Below are 15931 nucleotides of genomic sequence, written 5' to 3'. Positions count from 1 at the left end.
ACACGCGTGTGCCACCCCACCCCCCACCCCCCCCAGCCGATGGGACACGCGTGGACGCGTGCGCATCCCTGCCCCGCGGCCTCCTTGCGCGGGGCTCGTCCCCTGGTTGCCACCCCCGTGGCGCGCGTGAAACACGCGCGGGCGCACACGGACGCGCGTGGACCTGGCACCAACACCCGCGGGAGGGGGTGGGGGGGGCCACGGGCGTAAATAAACACGCCCGGACGCCCACCCGCGCGAAAACACGCGTGGGGGGCGCTCCGTGCCGCGCAGCACGTAGGGGCCGCCCGGCGCAGATGGCCCGGGCCCGGCTTAGCCCCGGTGGCCCCCCCCCCCGGACCCCCCCCCCCCCCCCTCCTCCCCCGTCGCGGGACGGCCCCGTGACGGTCCCGGACGTCAGCGGGGCGGGGCGGCGGCGGCGCCGAGCGGTGCGGAGCGGTGCGGAGCGGGCGCTGCACGGGAACCGTGAGTGCGGGCGGGCCGGGGGGGCGGGGGGGGGGGGGGGGGTGTCACCCCAAGGGGATGGGGAGGGGGGCTCAGAGACACCCCCCCCCCGCAAGCACCGGGCGGGAGGGTGCTGGGGTATGCCGGGGGGGGGGGGGGGGGGAGATTTTCCTAGGAGGGGGTCCGGGGACGGAGGGGTGCGCGTGGGGTGGGTGGCACCATGTCACCGTGTCGCCGTGTCGTGGCACCCCCCCCGCCCCCCCCCCCAGAAGATGCCCCCCCCGCTGCCCGCCTCCATCGACATCCGGGAGCCCCGCTGGGACCAGGGCACCTTCCAGGGCCGCGCCAGGCACTTCTTCGCCGTCACCGACCCCCGCAACCTGCTGCTCTCGGGGGCCAAACTGGAGGAGGCTCGCCGCCTGGTGCACGACTACCGGTAGGGTACGGGCCGGGGGCGGCACGGTGTGGCCCCCCCCCCCCCCCAGCACCCATAGGGTGAGCCTTGGGGGTGCCAGCGGCTCCGTGCCCCCCCCCCCCCCCCCCCCGCAGGGCCGGCACCGTGCCCCCGGGGCTGACCGAGGAGCAGCTGTGGCGGGCCAAGTACGTCTACGACTCGGCCTTCCACCCCGACACGGGCGAGAAGATGCTCCTCATCGGGCGCATGTCGGCCCAGGTGCCCATGAACATGACCATCACCGGCTGCATGCTGACCTTCTACAGGTACCGGACCCCGCCCCCCCCCCCCCGATCCCCTCCCAGGGCACCCACGGGCACCCACCTCACCCCCAGCCCCATGGGGTCCCCCTTGGTGACGTTGGTGCCCGGCAGGACCACGCCGGCCGTGGTTTTCTGGCAGTGGGTGAATCAGTCCTTCAACGCCATCGTCAACTACACCAACCGCAGCGGGGACGCCCCCATCGCCCCCAGGTGAGCGTCCCCTCTGCCGTGGGGACCTGGCACACCGGCGGCCAGGGACGGGGCACAGCAGAGGAGTGGGCCCTGGCTCATCGGTGTCACCTCCCGGCCCTTGCAGCCAGCTGGGGACGGCCTACGTGAGCGCGACCACCGGGGCGGTGGTCACGGCGTTGGGGCTCAAGTCTCTCACCAAGGTAAGGGGACCCTTGGTGACCCCGCCATCCCTCGGTGACCCCATCGTCTCCCCGCTGAGACCCCCCCCTGCGGGGTCTGAGCTGAGCGGGGCATTCACCCCATCACCTGGGTGGGGCAGACGATGTTTGGGGGGGGGGGGGGGGCCATGAAGCAGCCCCTACCCCCCCCAGCGGTGGCTCTGGGGGTGACCTGTCCCTTGGCATCCCCCCAGGGCTGGGAGGGGACAGGGGACACCTCACCCCCACCCCGGGCTGTGCAGCTTTCAGCAGCTGGGAGCGGGGGGCGGGGGGGGGAGCCGTTCTCCCTGGTGGCCGACCTGGGGGCAGCTGGCTCTGTCCCCAACGCCTCTCCGTGACCTGCTCCTTGCTCCCCCCCCAGCACCTGCCAGCCATCATCGGCCGCTACGTGCCTTTCGTGGCCGTGGCCGCTGCCAACTGCATCAACATCCCGCTGATGAGACAGAGGTGGGTGCCTGCGCGGGGAGGGGGCACTGGGACACCCGGGCTGACCCACTGAGACCCCCCCCGATGTACCGCACAGCCCGTGGATGGGGAACACGGAGGGACACCAGCCTCCCGCCGAGCTGTCCCCGTTGATGCCCCCCCCCCGGCCCCGCTGTCCCCGCAGGGAGCTGAAGCTGGGCATCCCCATCACGGACGAGAACGGGAACCGCCTGGGCGAGTCCGTGGCCGCAGCGCAGAAGGCCATCTTCCAGGTGGTGGTGTCCCGCATCGGCATGGCGGCCCCGGCCATGGGTAAATGCCCGGACCCCACCCCATAATGGCATGCCCTTAATGGGGTCCCACGGAGCTCATTTCCTTCTCCTCTGCCCTAGCTATCCCCCCAGTGATCATGAACGCCCTGGAGAAGAGAGCCTTCCTGAAGGTACTGCTGGCTGCTGGGAGGGCACGGTGGGCTTGGGGACGCCCCGCTGGCACCGTGCTGGCACCCAGCGGGGGAAATGGGCGCCCTCCTGCCTGCTGACACCAAATCTCCCCCTGTCCCCTGGCAGCGGTACCCGTACCTCAACGCTCCCCTGCAGGTCGGCCTGGTGGGACTCTGGTAAGTGACCCCCTGGGGCACCCTGGGGCCACGCTGGGGCACGGGGGGGCACCCTGCTGCTGTTGCTCCCCAGGCAGATAGGACGGGGGGGTAGGTCTTACGGCGGGAGCTTTTTTGCTCTTGGGAGGACTTCTCAAGCCTCCAGCGGGTTCCTCAGCATCCGTGTGCACCATGTCAGGAAAAACAGGGTCTGGGGCTTTGAGAGACCGCAGGGCCCTGGCACTGCCCAGCACGGTGCTGGGCTGCCTCGTGGCTGCCCCAGGGACCGGCTGCGGGTGGGAGCAGGCTGCACAGCTCTTCCCCTCCTCTCCTTGTCCTCCCCGTGCAGCTTGGTGTTCGCCACCCCGCTGTGCTGCGCGCTCTTCCCGCAGAAGAGGTAAGGCCGGGCACCGTGCCCGCGCGCACGAACCCCATGGGCGGGCGGGCTCCTTGTGCCCTCTGACTCCCCAGAGGTGCTTTTGCTCCTTCGAGCGGTCAGAGGCTTGAAAACGCGCGTGCCCCCGGCCACCCCCCCCCCCCATCCCCTGCACCCATGTCCCTGCAGCTCGATGCAGGTGAGGCGCCTGGAGCCCCAACTCCAAGCTGGGATCCGGGAGAGGGACCCGCAGCTGCAGACCGTCTACTTCAACAAGGGGCTGTGAGCGGGGCGCCGTGTGGGGCCGCTGCATCGCTGAGCTTTACCCTCGGAGCCCCCTGGGGACACCGCTGCTGTCCCTTGGCTGTCACCTGTCCTTATGTCCTGGTGCTCACCACCCCCCCCGGGGCGTAGCTAAGCCCCTGAACAAACCCAGAGGGGCTCCCATCCCGGCACCTCCCCTGAGCTGTCCCCAGAGCTGGTTTGCTGCTCTCCCGTCCCCGCTGTGGGGCTGTCCCCAGGGCCAGCAGCCACAGTGTCACGGTCCCCCCGTGCCAGGAGGAGGGGAATAATTCCCTGGTGACGTGCGGCTGGCAGGCAGCGGTGCCAGGGGCTGGGGGAGAGGCTGCAGCGGCGCTGGGTGCTGGCACGCCGCGGGGCACGGCACGGTCACGGCGTCCTTCCAAAGGGCCGGGGGGGGCCCCCGTGTGCCGCTGCGGGCACCCGCGGTGCAGAAGTGTCCCCGTTCCCTGTGCCCAGCCCGTGTGTGTCACTGTGTAGAAGCCCCGTCCTGCGTGGGGGGAGACAAATGTCCCCGACCCCGTCCCCATCCGTGGTGCCAGCGCCAAGAAAGCTCGTGCGCACCGGGGCGGGGGCACCCCCAAGGGTGCTCCAGGGATGGAAGCTGGCTTTCCCCAGAGCACACAGCACAAATTAATCTCAGCAGAGCCCCCGTTTTGTTCTCTTTTTAATGCCCTCTTTGCTCGAGGCTTGGCTCCCCCAAGGGGTTCCCCTACACCTTGCTTCCCAGCGGACCTTCTCCAATGGCTTTAAGTACACCACCGTTTCCTCCGGTTATTTTGATATATTTTTCTGTACCTACACGTACCAAATAATAAAGGCAGGCTGTTTGTACAAAACCAAAAGCAAAGAGAAGCGTGTTGCCAATTCCTCCCTGGTGGAAAGGGGCCGGGGGCTGCCTGCTTCCCCCGGGGGCTGTCTGCAAAGAGGGCGAGGATGGGAATAGGGTGCCCGGGGCCAGCCGTGCTCCCATTTCGTGCTGTGCCAGCCACGCCGGGTGCTCCAGCGGGTGCTCGAGCCTGCTGCCCAGCTGTCAGGGCGGCTTTTTTTAGCACAAGCAGCTTAGCACCTCGCCCAGGGCTCTGCGAGCCCGTGCCTGGGATGCTGCACGCTTGGAGAGGCCACCGGCTCGTGCCCAAACCCGTGGGGATGCTCACCGTGGCGGTGCCAGCACCCACCCGGGATGGGGGGACAGGAGTGGGGTGGGCACGGGGCGGCTCCAGCCCCCTCCTCCTGCCAGCCCCAGCATATTGCAAATATCTCCCCTGAGCCAGCCGTCGGCGGCTTATAAATAATGCAGCCCCTCGCCGCGCAATAAGGGCTTGTCAATTGCTATTCTGCTCTCATAAATTAAAGATGAAAAGGTACAAGGCTCTTGCCAGAAAAATGAAGACAAATTTTTAATAGCTTGCCAAGACGCGGGGAGATGGAGCGCTCGGGAAAAATGAATTACGTTTTTATTATGTGTTTTATTGTGCTGTAATTGAACGGGATTAGCTGAGAATACAATATATTTGCAGGGCGGTGCGAGGAAAACAAAAATAATGACGACACCTCTCCCCCCACACCTGTGCAGGGACAGCTCCTGCGTGCAGGGGCTCAGATGGGGCTGGGGAGGGCACTTATGGGGCCGGGCTCCCCCCAGTCCCCCCCCAGGCCGTGGGGCAGGGTGGCACAGAGCCCTGCACAGGGCGCCTGGCGTCTGACATCTGTCCCCACGTCCCCACCGCTGCCACCCTGGGGGACGCTGGGGGCCCTTCCCGAGCTGGCCCTCCCCAAAGGCGGCAGGCCAGTCCCTGAGAAGGAGCAGCCACATGTCCCTGGGACACTGGGGGTGCCGGGGCAGGGGGGGGGACATCGATTGGTCCCCGGCATTTTTAATGAGCTGCCCGACCACAGGCTTTAACCTTGCCCATAATGAGGGCGAGCGGCAGCAATCCCTCCTGCCCCAGCCGGCTCCCCCAGCCTTAATGAGCTAATCAATACTTGTTCTCAGCTTAATTTCCAGCTAATTGCTCTTTAATGACGCCTGGAAACAGGCAGCCTGCTCGCAGGCCTCCCCCCTCCCCGCTCAGGGTCCCCAGGGTGGGGGTATCGGGGTCCCGGCCGGGTGCGGGTCACCTTCGTCCCAGCCCCGCTGGCGCTGGGGGTCCCGGCACACGGAGCCACCTGGACGGCCCCATGGCGTGGGGGGGTCCCCAAGGCACCTGGGGCGAGGCAGGGGGACAAGGGGCACGCTGTCACAGCGGGGTCACACCACCTGGGCAGGTCCCCAAACCCCTACAGGGTCCCCAAGCCCCCCCCTTGGAGGGGGACACGAAGTTGCCATGGGGTCCCCAGGGTGGTTTTGGGGAAGGGGTGCTTGGTTGTGCGGGGGGGGGGGGGGGGGGGAGGGCGAGCACCTGCAGGGACAGGGCTCGGGTGTGGGGACAGGGCGTCGTGGCAAGGGGACGAGGCCAGCAGCGCCCTGGAGGTGGCAGCAGAGACCCCACAGCCTGCTGCCTGTCCCCTGCCTGCCCCCCCGGGCAGTGTCACCCCCATCAGGACCCGCCCGGGGGGGGGGGGCGGAGCATTTAGGGGGTGCAAAGGCTGAGCACAGGGTTACATCTCTGGGCCGCCAAGCCCAAAATGGGGACCCCCCCCCACCCCAGCTGCAGGGTGTAGGGGATGGGGCACCCCCCAGCCACGTAGGGGCAGGGTTCCCAGCTCGGGTCCCCAGAAATGGTCCTGGTGGAAGGCGTGGAGGTGGCCTCGGTGCCGGGGGGGGGGGACAGAGGTGGCAGGGAGGCCATCAGCACCAGGCTGGGGGGGCAGAACCACGGGCGATGCCACTTGCATGGGAGCGGGGTGGCGAAGAACGGCCTCCTGTCCAAAATACCCTGCCGTGGGGCTGTCCCCCAAAAATCCCAGAGCCTGGCCGAGCTCCTGCTTGCCCCATTCCTGGGGTCAGGGGTGCAGGGGGGGACCTTGGCATGTGGGGGCTGCCCCAGCCCCAAGGTGTCGAAGCTGGCATGGGGATGCCATGCGGAAGGTGGGGGTCCCCACTGCCCCCCAGGGGGAGCTGGGTGCCCCAAAAAACCCCACAGAGGTGACGGAGACCGCTGAGTGCCCGGGGGACCGGAGTGTCCCTCGCCACCTGGCCGCCGCTCCCGGTCCCCCCCTGCGAAGCCCCCATCCCTCCTGCGCACAGCTGCAACCGCTTCCCCAAGAATTTGCTGACGGGCTCATTCTGGGGAGGAATTTGCTCCGGAGAAGCCCCGGGAAACCTGAGCCCGGCTGTTTTACGGCGCGGGTCCCGCCTGGCACGTGGGGTAGGGGGACTTGCCCCTGCCTTGTCCCCGTAGGGGACCCACGGGATATGGTTGGGACCCATCAGGAGATGCGTGGCACTACGGCCAGCTGGCTGGATTCAAGCTGCTCCGAATGGCATGAAACAAAAAGGGGCAGAGGTGGGTTTGAGCTGGAAAAAGGGAGATTTGGGTTATTATGAGCCGGACCCTCACGGCTCCCGGAGCGCTCCCTGCCCCGCGACCAGCACCCCCGGCAGCAGACACGTGCCCCTGCTCCCGCCCCGGCGCCTCCTTGCCAAAACTGACACAACCCTGAGTCATTTGGCCCACGGCTTCGTTTCCAGGGTGGGATTTTCGTCAGCCTCGACCCCCCCTGGGATCGCCTGGGACATCGGCCCGGGGCCGGGGCAGGACCGGGGCACCCCGGGACAGGCAGCGAGCAGGATGGGGCCACGTCCCCACGGCACAGCCAGGAGGGGTGCCACGGCCAGGGGGGGCATCCGTGGATATATGGGACAATCACTAGGGGAAATAATGGGGACGGAAGCCCTGGGGTGCGCTGTGCCAGGGGGCACGCTGATTGAAGCGGGGCGTGATGGAGTACAGCTCCTTGTTAAGCACAGGTTAGATCTTCCACCCCTAATTCAGAGCTGCTGCTATTTATTAGCACGTTCAACAGCCTCGTTAAGCAGGAGGTTTAATTACCTGCCGGGCTGTAGCTCCATCTTGTTTCTAAGCCCAGCAGCTTTTAGGGGCAGGCAAGGCAGTGCTTGGCACAGGGGTGCCTGAGGATGTGGGTGATGTTTCCCCCCAGGGCTGTGGCTCTGGGGGTGCCTCAAGGGGTTCCTCAGCCCCCCCCAGCTCTCCCCTGCTCCCCAGGCGGTCTTCAGGACCCCCTAAAGCCCCAGCTGCTGGGGTTGCCAAAAAACCTGCAGCGCGGATGGGCCGGGCCAGAGGAGCTGGGGGGGCTTGGCCCCGAGCCACGGGGCTGGGGGCCGCTAAGGGGGAGCAGAGAGCGGCCGAAGGCAGAGCCAGCAGGACCCCCCCCTCTATGACAGGCGGCTGGAGGGGGATTTTGGCCAGCAAGGGTGGGTTTTGGGGGGGGCTGAAGCCCCGTGGATTTTCCGTCATTAGCCAGGGCCGGATTCGCAACGTGCCTGAGCGAAAGCTCCGGAGCCCGGAATGGATTTGCAGCGGGGTTTTGGAAAGCAAAAGCAGATTTATTTTTTTTTTTGCAGCGCAGTGAAGGAAACCAGATCCTCTGAGGGGTCCCGGGGCGGCTTTGCTTCGCCTGAGATTCGCCGTGGAAGCAAATCCCACAAATTCCTTGCCTGGAGAAGGGGAGGGGGCTGCAGCCCCCCCAGCACGGTGGCGGAGCAGGACGCGAACGCGCAGCGGGTTTGTGCTCAGCACCGTGTTTTCGTGTTTGGGGAGGTGCTGGGTGTCCCCCCCAAATTCAGGGCAGGGGGGCCCTTCCCCCCCGTGCAGGGGGGCTGTGCACCGCTGGGGCTCGGGGGGTCCCAACCAAGGTAATGCCACCACGTGTGTCTCCACTGTGCCCGCTCCATGGCTGGGTGGGGGGTGTCACGGGCATCCCTCGGGAAACACCCCCTTGTTTAATTACAGCAGGCGCCCAGCTGCCCAAATTACAGCCCGTGGGATGCTTCTGCTCCCTGCCCTGGCCGTGCCAATCTGATTTCGCTCACATCTCCCCACGGACCCCCATGAAGTCGTCCCCCCCCCGGGGACAGCATCCCACAGGTGGGGGGTCCCGGCCGTGGCGCCGGGGGGGGTGACACCGGTAACCGGGGGTCCTGCCGCAGCACGGCGGGTCCCGGCAGGGAAGGGGTGGCCGCAAGCCCGGGGCCCGTCCGGGGCTGGGACGGGGGCCCGTCGGGGGGGCGTGGGGACTGGCGTGGCGCTGACATCACGGCCGGTGGCAGCGGGGCTGGGCGCACGAAGCCATTGCGCACCGGAGCCTCCGGTAAGTGGCGGCTTGGGATCGGGAAGGGGGGTCCCGGGGGGGATTTGGGGAGCAGGGGGGTGGCTTTGCATCCTGGCCGGTCCCCCCCTTTTCCTGGCCCCCGCTGCCGTGGCCGCTCGGGGTTGGGGCTTTTCTCTGTGCAGGCAGAGGGTTGGGGGCTAGGCAGCGGGGGGGGCTCCGGTGAACTTTTTGGTGAATGCTGTGGGATGAGGTTTGTTGTCCCTTTTGTAAGCCGGGGGGGGTTTAATGGGGACAAACAGAGGGCTGGGGAGGGGGCTGCAGTCCTTGTTTGGGGGGAGACTCGGGGGCTGGCTCACAGCAGAGGTGGGAAGCCCGGGGGCCGATCAGCCCCCCCGTTCGGGGACAGGGACCCCACTGCGCTGTGCAGGCTGCCCACTCGTGCACTGAGTTCCCCCGTGCTCAGCCATCAAAGTGATAGCTGGGGGGGTCGTAAAGCTTTTTGAGGGGGATGAGCCCCTGCTCGGCTGAGATACAGGGTGGGAGGTGAGGGCAGAGAGGGGTCATGGCAAGGGTGTGGGGAGGGGGGGACAAAAGCCAGGAGCGAGCGGGAGCATCCTCCTGGCTCGGCTCCTCTCGGCTGGCTGCCTCCAGCACGGAAAGAGCTCCTTGTCTGCCGGATCAGCCGCTCCACTGCGCTCGTCTGGGCAGTGACGGAGGGGAAAAAAGCCTCGTGACTCCTGCGGAGAGGTGGGGAAAGGAAAGGGGCGCCTGGCTCCACAGCAGCTTCCCGAGAGGAGCAGGGCACGAAGCCGCCGGGGCGACGTGGAGCAGCCTCTTGGGTGCCTAGGCCCCAGTGGGGTCAGAGCAGGCTGGGCTGTACCTGCAAGGAAAATAGGGTGAAGCTGGGTGTGGGGTCAGCAGCCCCATTTGGGGAGAAAGAAGGGACTGTGTGGTGTCACGTTTTGGGGTGGAAGCTGGCTTAGGAGCCTGGTAGGAGGTGGGGAGCTGCACGGTAGGAAGAGCCTCCCCTGCATGTCCTGCTGTGCTGTCCAGGGGGCTGGGGTGCGTTCTCCATGCCCCTAAAACATGTTCTCCCTCCTGGCAGGCTACGATGGCAGTTCGGCTCTAACCCAGGAGGCCGGAGCGGTGCCGGAGGTCCCCGTCCGAGTGATGGTGGCACCGTGCTCGGGGAGCCGCCGCGAGGATGCCTGAGGCCAAGCCCCTGAGCTCCTCCTGCCTGGTGCTTTCCCTGCTCTCCGCGCACTGGGCTTGGCTCCAGCTGGGCCAGGCTTTCCCCAGCACCGCCGACTACCTGCAGCGGGGCTGGCAGCGGCTGCTGGAGGAAGGGGAAGGTTGCGCCGAGTGCCGGCCGGACGAGTGCCCGGAGCCGCGCGGGTGCCTGGCCGGCACGGTGCGGGACGCCTGCGACTGCTGCTGGGAGTGCGCCAACCTGGAGGGGCAGATCTGCGACCTGGACAACACCAACCACTTCTACGGCAAGTGCGGGGAGCACCTGGAGTGCCGGCTGGACGCCGGCGACCTGCGGCACGGCGAGGTGCCCGAGCCCCAGTGCGCCTGCCTCTCGCACCGAGCCCTCTGCGGCTCCGACGGCAGGACCTACCCCCAGCTCTGCCGCTTCCTGGAGGCCGCCCGCGCCCGTCCTGATGCCAACCTCACCGTGGCCCACGAGGGTCCCTGCGAGGCAGGTAGCGCCCGGGGGGAGCGGTGGGGTAAGGGGGCTGGGTTAAGTCTCTCACCCGGGGGCCTTTCTGCTGCGGGCACGGCGCGCGGAGAGCTTCGGGAGAGGCTTTGCCAAGTCCGTGCGGGATTTACGGGAGGCTGAGCGCTGCTGAGGCGGCTGGGGGGGATCCAGGCCGTCGTTAGCGAGCTCTTGGCCGCGGCACCGTGCGGCTGGAGCGCGGCTGGTGCCAAGAAACTCCCCAGAAACGCGGCTCCTTCGCCCCGGCCGCCGCCTGCGTGCGGAAAGCTGGGCCGGGTCGGTTTGCTGTGCCATTTCCATCTGCACGTTGAAACTCAGAGTGTGGCTAAGGGATGGGGGACAACCTGTGGGCAGCCCCGTGGCACCGGTTGCCACAGCCCAAGGGGGTGTCAGGGCTGGTTTTATTTTCTGTAGCTTGTCTTGTCCCTGAGTTTTTGCTCTGCGAGCATGCTCTTGGGCACTCGTAAGAGCCGGGCCATTTCTGGGGCAGGTGTGAGGATTGTGGCCAGGACAGGGGACCTGAAGGGGACAGGGGATGTGAACGCTGTGTCCTGGGGAGCACTGAGGTGCAGGAGGGGCTGCAACAACCGTGGGTTTGTGGGGAGCTGGGGGTGGCCCCCAGCCCTGGCTGGGAGGAAGGACAGCGCCCTGGGGCGCAGCGATGCTCTGCGAGGATGGGCTTGGAGAGGGGCCGTGGGGGAGGGTCCTGGCATCGCTACCCAAGCCAAATGCTCCCAGCCCGGCTCTCCTGGCCCCTCTGTGTCCCCCAGAGCCCCAGATCACCTCCCCTCCCTACGACGCCTGGAACGTCACCGGGCAGGACGTCATCTTCGGCTGCGAGGTCTTCGCCTACCCCATGGCCTCCATCGAGTGGAGGAAGGACGGCACCGAGATGCTGCTGCCGGGAGATGACCCCCACATCTCTGTCCAGGTGGGCGCACTCCCCTCTCCTGCAAATGCCTCTTGTAGTTTCTGATCTCCTGCTGGTTTTGTAGCACCTGCGGAGCACTGCAGCAGGGAGCTCCCTTTGGCTCGCCCTGCCTGCTGCCTTCGCTCCGTGTCCGCCGGCGGGGCTGGATGAGGGGATCAGCCCTGCTCATCCTCTGGTCACCCTGCCGGCGTCCTGCCCGTGGGTGATCCCAAATATAGCACGGAGCAAGCCCCGTGGCACCCAGCCAGGCCATACCCGGCCATTACAGGGTGTGGGCAGCGGCACGGGGCCGTGCAGCGCAGCCGGGCACTGGTGAGGGGGGGGGGGGATCGTGGTGGGGAGCACCCAGCACTGCTGTAGGGTGATGTGCTGCTCCCCTGCGCCTTTCTGACCCCCGTGCCCTGCTGCAGGGGTCTGGCTGAGGGCCCTGCCCGGCCAAGGGAGCCTCAGCTCTCCAGCCCCGGCCACCGCATGGCAATAGCAGCCTGCAAACAGCTGCAGCCCAGCTGGGGCCGGAGAAGGTTGTTTCGTGCTGGGGACAAACAAAAAAATAGCCCAGTTGGCGCCAGGGAGCTTGGGGCCCCTCTGAGCCACCCCTGCCGGGTTTGCGGCACGCCGCTCTGCCCATGGAGAGCTCTCTCTCCCATCCAGGGGGCTGCGCCCACCCCCAAAACCTTACTTAATGGGGGAAAAAGACTTTTCCTGGTATGCATCCCGCTCCCCACAGCCAGGTGGGGCACCCCGCTGGGACTTCCCTCGCCCCAGGGCTCACCAACGTTCCCCCCCCCCTTGCAGTTCAGAGGCGGTCCCCAGAGGTACGAAGTGACCGGCTGGCTGCAGATCCAGGGCGTGCGGGTGACGGACGAGGGCACCTACCGCTGCTTCGCCAGGAACAAGGTCGGGGAGGTGGTGGCGTTCGCCAGCCTGACCGTCTTCACGCCGGGTGAGCACCCGTACCCCTGTCCCCGTGAGGTCCCGGGGGGGATGCGGGAGGGGACGTTTGGGATGTTGGGCACAGCCAGCGGCGTGGTTCGGTGCTGGAGGGGGGGCAATGTCACGCCGTCCCTGTGCTGCCGTTTCAGACCAGCTCAACCTGACGGGCTCGTCCCTGCCGAAGCCTCGCATGGTGCCCGAGGACTACGGGGACAGCGAGGAGGACTACTACTAGCCCAGCAATAGGCAGTGCTCACCCCACGGGGGTGCCACCTCGTCCCATGGTGCCCGTCCCTCAGGGTTGGGACGGCTCCGGAGCAAAAACCCCCAAACCAAACCTCCTTCTCTGAGCAGTCCTGGCACCGCAGCCTCTTTCTTTTTGGGGTGGTGCAGGGGGCTGGGACCTGGAGGTGACACTTGTGTTGTCCCCAGGCCCATCTGCATCCCCCGGGTAGGGACAGCCAGGCTTCGCCCCAGCACCTAGGAGCTTGCTGCTGAAACACCCTTCCTTCCCGTTTCATTTTTAACCAGAAAAGTAGTGATTTGAGGAAACCAGACACTTGTGGTTTTCACCACTATCTTCCCCTCCCCGGACAACGCCGGCCTGAACGCCGACGTGGCCAGAAACACTTTTGGCCTTTTTAGACTGACTTTGTCCCTTCCCTTCCAAGCAGCTCTGTATTTGGACGTTTCGGTGAGTGCTGGTGAACGCGTGCACGGACCAGAGCTGACCCAGGGCGGCGAGCGTCCTGCACCCACAGGGGTCACCCTGGGGGGGTCCCCTGCATGGTGGGGGTCCAGCTGGCTCTCTGCACCCCCAGCTCCTCGGATCCGATCCCTGCCACCACCCGTCCCCGGCCCCTTCCCTCCTCCCAGCTGCAGGGAGGTCTGGAGCCGAGGCCAGGAGCCAGCTCCTCGAGGAAGGAGCTGGCCGGTCCCCAGGCAGGATGCGACCAGCCCGGCTGCTCTGGGTTTGTACGCTGCTCTCCTTCCCTTTCTTCTTTTCTTTCCCTTCCTCTTTCTCTCGAGAGCTGGCTCGGACGATGCAATTACAGCATCAAAACCTGAACAAGCAAATAAAAGGGGTTTGTCTGGAGTTGGCAGCAGCCCGAAATTCCTGCAGCCGGTGAGCCTGGGCCAGCCCCGTGCCGCAGCCAGCAGCGCTGCTGCGCCTCCCCGGCTCCTCTGGCGGCAGCTCCTGGCCCTGTCACTGTCCCCACCAGGTCCCCACACCTCTGCTATGGCCCTGGGGCCCTTTCCGTGATGGGGAACCCTACAAAACTGGGAGAAAGGACGTGCTCCTTCCTCCTGGGCTGCTTTCACTGCCTGGTGCATCCTCAGGCAGCGTGATTTTTTTTTTTCATTCTTGGTTTTTATTTTTGCCTTTTTTTTAGGTGCAAAACCTGCTTTTTTTTTTTTTTTTTTTGGAGAAACTGGGGCACTTCCATCGCTCCTCACCCCCTCCCCGTTTGTGTAAGTGTTTGGTGGAACGGGGCCATGCTGGGGCTGCGGCTGCCGCGGGGAAACCCGAGAGCATCCCGTGGCTCCGAGCCTCTCGCTGGGCTCCCTGCCTGGCCCTGGGCTGGCCCCTGGCCAGGCTGCCGTGCCAATCCTACCCCGGCCAGCCCTGTCCCATGCCACACGGGCCTGGGACACACCGGGCTGGCCGGGGGATGGATGGGCTGGACCCCATCCATGGGGCAGAGAGGCTGCAGGATGGCGCTGGGGCTCCGTTCCTTGCGAGGCGAGGGGGCTGGTGTCCCCCGTGCCCGCTCCCAGCCCCTTAAAAATTAAAGGAGCCAATATCGCTGCGTGGCTGGAATCGGTCACTGCCAGGGAGCCTAATTGAGGTTATTTGTCGCCTCGGGAAGCGTTCGGTCAGCTCTGACACGGGCTGTGTGAGTGCCTCCCCTAGGGTCTGCGTGGGGATGGTGCTCGGCTCCGGGCACCTGGAGGGGGTCCTGGGGACTTGGCTGAGCTGCGCCTGGTGGCAGCGTGGGGACAGGGCTGGCTGCCCTGCTTTTTGGGGTGGTTTGGCCCCTGCTCCTGGCTTGTCCCAGAGATGATGTGGGGACACATCCGTGTCCCCAGAGCATCCCAGGGCCAGCCAGGAGGCTGCGGAGGGGCTCGGTGGCTGTCCTTGGATGCCACCAGGGTGATCCTTGGCTGGCACCAGTGTGTCCCCTTCCCCAGTGCACGGCCTGACCCCCCAGCACTTGCCCCAAACTTACATCCCCGAGCCTCCCGCATCCCCCCCCAAGGCCCGGAGCCGGTGCCGTCTTCCCCCGGGCTCAGGGTGTCGCCAGCCGCCCCAGCCCGGTCCCTCGTCGCCTCCGTGTCGCCGAACAGTGCCACCTCCTGGCAAAGCCACCAACGCGCCACCCCGGTCCCCGGCCGGACCTCCCGGTGCTCCGGCCCTGCTTGGGAGAGGGTAAACTGAGGCACGGAGCCACCGAGGGCTCAGCAGGGGCGGCCACCTGCACCCTGACCTCTGTCCCCAGCCTGTCCCCGTCCCTGGGGACCCCTGCGTCCCTCGTGCCCTCGGCACGGCACATCTCCACGCTGGCTTGGGGAGAGAGAAAGGAGCAAGACCCCTTCCCTGCCTCCCCGCAGCACTTACGCAGTCTGATAAATAAAATGGAAATAAATCCTCCTGCGTTTGCAGCAAATAGGTCTCCGCGGGGGGTTGCTTTCAATAATTCAAATGCCGCCGCAGAGCGGAGCCCACGCCAATGGGTTTTAATAAACAGCGCCGTAATGTGACATGCAATTTATTATTAAGCTTAAAACAGGAAGCGAGGAGTTTAATAAAAGCGCCGGGTCCCCGGCTCAGGCACGGCGAGCAGGGGGTGCTGGCTGGGGGGGGACAGCAGGGCTGGCCCCGGGGGCTCTGAGATGGGACCGTGGTGACACCGGGCAGGGCGCAGGCAAGTGGGCAGGGGTAAGGCACCAAATGCTGCCTGTACCTAATGCAGATCCACCTGGGCAGCCCTGCCCTGATCCATTGGGGCGGTTTAAAAGCAGGCAGAGGGGGCTGTGAGCCTGCTGGGGCCATGGGGCTGCGCGTAATGGGGGCCGCAGGGAGCATCAGGGGGCTGCTTGAGGGCTGGTGGCAAGTGGCAGCTCCTGGGGAGTGGCACAGCCCTCTCACTGTCCCTGCTGCGGGCTTGCCAAGCTCCCTTTGCTGATATTTCCATCTTTCTCCCCTGGGTGGAGGGATGTGGCTTTCTTACCTCCCCTCCTTGGTCCTGCATCCCAGCAGCATCCCTCCTGCTTGGGGTGGGCCCTGGGAAATCACAGTGCCTGCTCCTGCAGCGACCAGAAGAGGTGGTGCAGAGGCTGCCTGTGCTGTTCCCCCATAGAAATGGAGTTTGGAGGGGCTGCTCCCTGCGTGTCAGCTCATTAACTGCTGTATTAGCAGCAAGCCCCTTTCCCCTGAAGGCTGTGGGGTTTGTCCCAGCGCAGAGCCATGGAGCACCTGCGGCTCCCCCAGCAGCCCCTATCTCGGGGGGGGGGGGTTTCCAGCCAGATAAAGCCCAGCAGGCAGCCTCCTTCCCCCGGCTTATCTGAAGTGCTGGCAGGGCCGTGCGTGGGGCAGCACCTGGGTGAGCTGGACCTGGGTGCAGGGGAGGGAAGTGGTGTCCCACCGTCCCCTCGAGGTGACCGTCCGTGTGCCACCAGCCCGAGGACGGGGGGCTCCTCCTTTTGGGGTTATCTCGGCAGCGAGGAGGTGCTCAGCAGGGACCTGCCTTATCGCGGAGCTGGTAGCTGTCTCTCCTCGCGGGCGTTTGCTGCCCTGGGGCTGCTCTCTGTCACTTCTCTGCTCCGTAACAGCCGGAGG

The 15931-nt window shown here is 66.4% G+C and overlaps 2 protein-coding genes across 4 annotated transcripts; both read left to right on the top strand.

Moving 5' to 3' along the window:
* The first annotated feature begins 281 nt into the window (after nucleotides 1–281).
* Nucleotides 282–4116, top strand: SFXN3 (sideroflexin 3). Of its 2 annotated transcripts, none has more exons than XM_040564206.1 (11): nucleotides 282–465; nucleotides 714–880; nucleotides 994–1164; nucleotides 1301–1371; nucleotides 1478–1553; nucleotides 1933–2018; nucleotides 2182–2309; nucleotides 2390–2439; nucleotides 2567–2616; nucleotides 2945–2992; nucleotides 3161–4116. In XM_040564206.1, exons 1-11 carry the CDS (start codon nucleotides 297–299, stop codon nucleotides 3255–3257), a joined length of 1113 nt encoding a protein of 370 aa, XP_040420140.1. In that variant the 5' UTR covers nucleotides 282–296; the 3' UTR covers nucleotides 3258–4116. The 2 variants fall into 2 exon arrangements, with proteins under 2 accessions (XP_040420140.1, XP_040420141.1); XM_040564207.1 differs by having other exon boundaries at nucleotides 362–465; nucleotides 1273–1371.
* Nucleotides 4117–7710: 3594 nt separating this feature from the next.
* KAZALD1 (Kazal type serine peptidase inhibitor domain 1) lies at nucleotides 7711–13186 on the top strand. Of its 2 annotated transcripts, none has more exons than XM_040564088.1 (5): nucleotides 7711–7959; nucleotides 9612–10212; nucleotides 10997–11157; nucleotides 11953–12100; nucleotides 12240–13186. In XM_040564088.1, the coding sequence occupies exons 2-5, from the start codon at nucleotides 9711–9713 to the stop codon at nucleotides 12323–12325; spliced, it is 897 nt and encodes a 298-aa protein (XP_040420022.1). In that variant the 5' UTR covers nucleotides 7711–7959; nucleotides 9612–9710; the 3' UTR covers nucleotides 12326–13186. The 2 variants fall into 2 exon arrangements, with proteins under 2 accessions (XP_040420022.1, XP_040420021.1); XM_040564087.1 differs by lacking the exon at nucleotides 7711–7959 and adding an exon at nucleotides 8418–8545.
* The last annotated feature ends 2745 nt before the right edge of the window (nucleotides 13187–15931 follow it).

This window comes from Cygnus olor, chromosome 7 (genome assembly GCF_009769625.2).
Source record: "Cygnus olor isolate bCygOlo1 chromosome 7, bCygOlo1.pri.v2, whole genome shotgun sequence".
Taxonomy (NCBI): Eukaryota; Metazoa; Chordata; class Aves; order Anseriformes; family Anatidae; genus Cygnus; species Cygnus olor.
Note: the sequence above shows the minus strand (reverse complement) of the source record. Positions and strands in the feature narration are given on the sequence as shown.

Excerpts from the sequence above, each read along its gene's own strand:
- SFXN3 (XM_040564206.1), top strand. The coding sequence starts at position 297 with ATGGCCCGGGCCCGGCTTAGCCCCGGTGGCCCCCCCCCCCGGACCCCC. Across the intron at positions 1,372-1,477 it reads GACGCCCCCATCGCCCCCAG|CCAGCTGGGGACGGCCTACG; the intron begins GTGAGCGTCCCC and ends CGGCCCTTGCAG. Across the intron at positions 2,617-2,944 it reads GTCGGCCTGGTGGGACTCTG|CTTGGTGTTCGCCACCCCGC; the intron begins GTAAGTGACCCC and ends CTCCCCGTGCAG.
- KAZALD1 (XM_040564088.1), top strand. The coding sequence starts at position 9,711 with ATGCCTGAGGCCAAGCCCCTGAGCTCCTCCTGCCTGGTGCTTTCCCTG. Across the intron at positions 11,158-11,952 it reads ACCCCCACATCTCTGTCCAG|TTCAGAGGCGGTCCCCAGAG; the intron begins GTGGGCGCACTC and ends CCCCCCTTGCAG. Across the intron at positions 12,101-12,239 it reads CCTGACCGTCTTCACGCCGG|ACCAGCTCAACCTGACGGGC; the intron begins GTGAGCACCCGT and ends CTGCCGTTTCAG.